The following is a 5,000-nucleotide window of genomic DNA, read 5'->3' on the forward strand; positions in this document are numbered from 1 at the left end:
GTTAGTGGCGGTGGCAGGTGGCCGTTTAGAGTGCGGCCGCCAAACGTCAGATCCCAAGTCAGTCAGGTGCGGCGCCCTCAGGCACGGACTTCCTCAGTGTCAGGTTTGGTTTTGGTGCCCAGAAGGTGATGCGGAGTGCTGAGTGAGGCGAAGTCTTGAGCTCGGAGGTATCTATAGGGCAGGTCAGTTCGGTGAGGTGTATCTCGAACTATTACAAGGTTGGCCAGTTCGGCGAGGTGTATCCCGAACTGTTACAAGGTGGCCAGTTCGGCGAGGTGTATCCCGAATTGTTACAAGGTTGGCCAGTTCGGCGAGGTGTATCCCGAACTGTTACAAGGTGGCCAGTTCGGCAAGGTGTATCCCGAGCTGTTACAAAGTTGGCCAGTTCGGGTTACTCTGGTTTTGGGCCAAGGGTGAATTCGGGCCCCCCGTAGGGAGTTCGGTCCGCTAGTGTTCCCTTGTTCACGCCTTAGGCTTGACCCCTTTTGACGAACTGTTGTTTCTGCCATGTGTTGCGTAACAGTGAGGTCGGGCCATATCTTCCTTCATTAGTTTCATTTTTTAAAATGAAGCAGTAGGGGAAAAGGCACCTCTCATCCAACAAAAACACCATCTATTGTCACAAACACTTGTGGAAAGCAGAGCATATGGTCCCGTTACCTCCCAAACTCCCCTTGTTCCTTTCTTTCTCCATATCTCATTCCAGAAGTCCACAGAATGAGCTGATCAGACTCCACGTTTCTTCTCCGAACTGCATGGGCTCTTCAAGACCTTTTCTTCGGAAACTCCTATGGGGTCAAGAGAAATTCGATCTTTCACTAGTTTTGTCAATATTTTGTTCGGGTCGTTTTAAAAACCCTAGGTTTCGAACATAAATATCTGATCTCGTACCGGAGAGTCCAATCGTTGCATCATGCTGGTTTTTGTATGACAGTCAACCTTCTTCTCTGTTTCTGACTAATTTATGAAAACTTGGTTCCGATTAGGCAATTAGGGCCCAGCGCCTGGGGACCCATGGGAGTCATGTCCCCCCTATGGTTCAGAAAATTCCCACTGTAATACAGCTATGTATCTAAATTTTTTCTTTCCCCCATTTTTCATCTCAATGGTTGGCCCTTATAATTCATCCATACTTCATTTATATTTTGGCCCCCTTTATAACAATTTCTTGGCTCCTCCACTAGTTTCGTTCGGAGAATCAAGATTCAAAGTAACCTGGTCCGGTTTTGTTTTCTTCTATAAAGCAGCGATGAAGCTGGGTTTCAACTCTAACATGACCATACCTGCTCTTTTGGTGCTTTCTCTCTACTCGGGGATCTCACTGTCAAAGAAGTAATTTTAACTTTTCGTAGGTAAATTTGATTTGGCCACTAATATTCGACTTCAAAAAACAAAGGGTAGAGGTATTGGCCACCAGTGTTGCCGTTAATGAATTGGAGCTGAGGTTAACGGTCACTGCTTTAATCAACAGCAACGGAAACAATGTCGGTGGAGGAGGTTATCGCTGCCACTAGATTTGCCGCTGTTGAAAGGAAGAAGAGAGTGAAAGAAGAGAAGAAGGGAGAGGGAGAGGGACAAATGGTAAGCTTGGGTTTAAAAAAAAAAGTATACAGTGTCATGTGTGTACTGCTAATATTAACGAATGTTAAGCATAAGGGTAGAATTTGTCAAAATTCAAAAAAGTAAAGGTACTTTAAAACAATAATCAAACAGTACTGATATAGTTAATAAATTTAATTCTTATGGGTATTTTAAAAAATTTGCCCTAATAAATATAATTATATTTGACTGCTTCCCTGCTAAAAAACGTGTAAGCACCCACCCCCGAGAGAGTAGCACCTCACCGGCCCACCCCCCTTCAACCATCGAATCTTTGAGCTTCGAAGCGCGTCGAGATTTTTTTGTTTTGTTTTGTTTTGTTTTTTTTTTTTCATTCGATACATAAAAGGGTTCTTCTGTTTGAGTTGGGGAGGATGAGTAGTTGAGATGAGAATTTCCGCACTTTTTATTCAATTCTGTGCAGCATCCCGCGACCTTCCTATTCTTTCGATTAATTCTTTGGTGGATAGCAGAGCAGACAAAAGGGATAGATTAGAATTTAGAAAGAATTTTCATTTCTCTTTTGATTGATTTGTTCACCATTTCACGATGATTTTGGCGTGATTTCTTCTTATGACTCGTTATCTTCAGACCTTTTAGATATTGCTTTTTGCTTTATCTTTTGTTTGATTTTTAATCGATTCACCAATCGACCGACCCTCCCTTCTTTACTGGTAACTGGTAAGGTCTTCTTCACCTTCATATCATTCGTTGACTCAGGAATTCCTCTCCCCCCTCATCGCCTTGTCTGTTTCCACTCCTCCAACGTTTCCGTCCTGTTTCTAGTTTCTTCTTTCCAATTGACCACTAAGACGATGGCTAATTTACTCTTCCACTCCTATCTATTATCCCAGCAGATCCACGGGGATTCTTAGAGAACGAGAACTATGCATGGAATTTCGTCTGATTATTAGAGGGAGAGGATTCAGGTAAACGTGGATGCAACCAATGTTTCACATGGATTAGATTGTTTTGATTGGTTTTCCACCAGAACTCGCAGGAATTTCTTCCTGTGCCATCTGCTTGATCTCGGTTTTGTGAGGCATTAGTTCCCGGTCGCCATTTTCTTCTCTTGTTTTTTTTTTTTTTTGTCTCAGCGCAAGGACCAAATTCATTATCCTCGTACGTACAATTTGTTGGATTTGTTTTTAAATAAATTTCATTCCTTTAAGTTCTGCATTTCTCATCTAAGTTTCCAATTCCAATAAAACCCCCCATAATTTATCCTGCTTCCAGCTCATGACTGAAATTTATGATCAAAGAATCAAAGAGAGAATGTCCCTAAATACATTTATTCTCCAAACCCACTAGAAATTCAGAACCCGCTCCCCTGTTCTTTTTTCTACAAAAGAAAATCGACAGTAATGGGTTGCGCAAGCTCCAAACAATCTCATTGGCGGTGCCGCCACTGCGGAAGAAGCTCATCGCCTCTCCCCCGTAGCTACTCGGTGCCCAGCCACCAGCCTTCCCAGGGTAGAAGAGAGAGCTATCAAGTCGTCGCCCTCACCTCCCACACACTGGGTTCTCTCAAGCTCGACGACTCCAACCATCCATACCAGGATGCCTACAACGCTACAAGCACTGAGAATTACATCATCAATGACACGAACTACAATAAGGACAGCATTATCGTCAATGGAAATGGCAACATAAACAGAAAAGATATCGACGATGCCATCTACGACGACAACTGCAAAAGTATGGATTTCGCCACGGGTATCACCAAAGCCAAGACCTGGTCAGAAATGATCAATACGAAAATCCCCAAGATCATCCCTAAGACGCCCACTAGAACACCACCCGGCGAACCAGAGACCATCAACACATGGGAATTGATGGAAGGCTTAGAAGACGCAAGTCCACTCCGCCTCCCCCATCTCGTCGACCGTTCCTTCTCTTTCCACGCCGTCCCCGACAAGACCGATTCGCCCGATGTTTCCAGGTCGACAAAGCTACAGGAAAATGGGAAGACGTCGCCGAAACCGTTGTGGCTTCAGTTATCGGAGGATGCCAATTCTGATTCCAATTCAAATTCCGTCATCTCTGATTTCGATCCGGAAATCATATCCACATTCAGGAAAGCCCTCGAAGAGCTGTCCCCGAAGGACCCTTTTGACCTCCGACTGCCGGAGCCCGAGAAGAAGACTTCCTCCTTCCATAATCGACAGTTGCTGCTGTCAGATGGCAAGGTGGTAACGGCCACGGGCGGGTGCCCGCCAGGTGGAGGTGGGGGGGACAAGGTGGTAGTTTACTTCACGAGCCTGAGAGGGGTGAGGAAGACGTACGAGGACTGCTGCCACGTGAGGGTAATCCTGAAGGGTTTCGGGGTTCGAGTGGACGAGAGGGACGTGTCCATGCACTACGGGTTCAGGGAGGAGCTGAAGGAGTTGTTGGGAGATGGCTTCGAGGGTGGGCTGCCGAGGGTGTTCGTAAAGGGCAGGTACATCGGCGGGGTCGACGAGGTACGGCAGATGCACGATGACGGAGTTTTCGAGAAGATTCTACAAGATTGCGAGGTGGTAGGCGACGGTGGTGGTGGTGTATGCGAGGCTTGTGGTGATATAAGGTTCGTGCCATGTGAGAGGTGTTGGGGAAGCTGTAAGATCTACTACGAGCAAGGGATGGGAGATGGGGAGGAAGGAGAATGTGAGTGTGGGTTTCAACGCTGCCCTGATTGTAACGAGAACGGCATCGTACGTTGTCCTGTTTGCTGCTGCTCTTAGTAGTTAGTTCTCTCTCCATCTCTACCTCTCTGCCTCTCTTTTGTATGTTATAGTTTGTTGTACTCAGGAATTTTGAGAACGGAATGCATATAAAAACTAATTAGATCTACTGATACCACAGGAGATGGAAAAAAAAAAAAAGAAATTACAGAGTAGATTGCATTTTAGTATTCAATCCATGGCTGGCTAGTAAGCATAGGTTTTGTGGCAAAGCAGTCTTTTTTTCCTTTTTCGTTTTTATTTTTATTTTTTGGGCTTTTGGTTTTATATATGTTGGATTGTTGAAGAAGATGAATGAAACAGTAGTACAGTATGCAATATCAATCCATAAAGCATATGAACTTAATTCCTGCTTCTTCATTTAAACTTTCTATGGATTTTGAAACCTTCTGATAAGAGGATATATGATGGTTATCCCAATTTGCGATTAAATTTCAAAATAGGAAATGGATCGATAATATATTACAAGGTTCATGTTTATATTAGACCCCCACCCTCTCCTCTCCCTCTAAAGTCTAAAGCATAAAATTTTAGAAATGGTCCACGACTCCCATGCTTATTGTTTGATGGGATTACGATGTTAAGAGGTGACAGAAACTTATTAGGTTCAGGGGCGCAGGGCCAATAATGATGGGTCTGGGTCCATATAACTTGCATTCTATCTTGTGAGGATGATGA

At 44.3% G+C, this 5,000-nt stretch overlaps 1 protein-coding gene across 1 annotated transcript; it reads left to right on the forward strand.

The window, feature by feature from the left end:
- Window positions 1-1,824: 1,824 nt before the first annotated feature.
- Window positions 1,825-4,654, forward strand: LOC148863093 (uncharacterized protein At5g39865-like). Its single transcript, XM_088975394.1, has one exon. It carries the CDS (start codon window positions 2,964-2,966, stop codon window positions 4,320-4,322), a length of 1,359 nt encoding a protein of 452 aa, XP_088831520.1. The 5' UTR covers window positions 1,825-2,963; the 3' UTR covers window positions 4,323-4,654.
- The last annotated feature ends 346 nt before the right edge of the window (window positions 4,655-5,000 follow it).

This window comes from Nelumbo lutea, chromosome 3 (assembly GCF_056320005.1).
Source record: "Nelumbo lutea isolate HS-2025 chromosome 3, American lotus-T2T, whole genome shotgun sequence".
NCBI classification, from domain to species: domain Eukaryota; kingdom Viridiplantae; phylum Streptophyta; class Magnoliopsida; order Proteales; family Nelumbonaceae; genus Nelumbo; species Nelumbo lutea.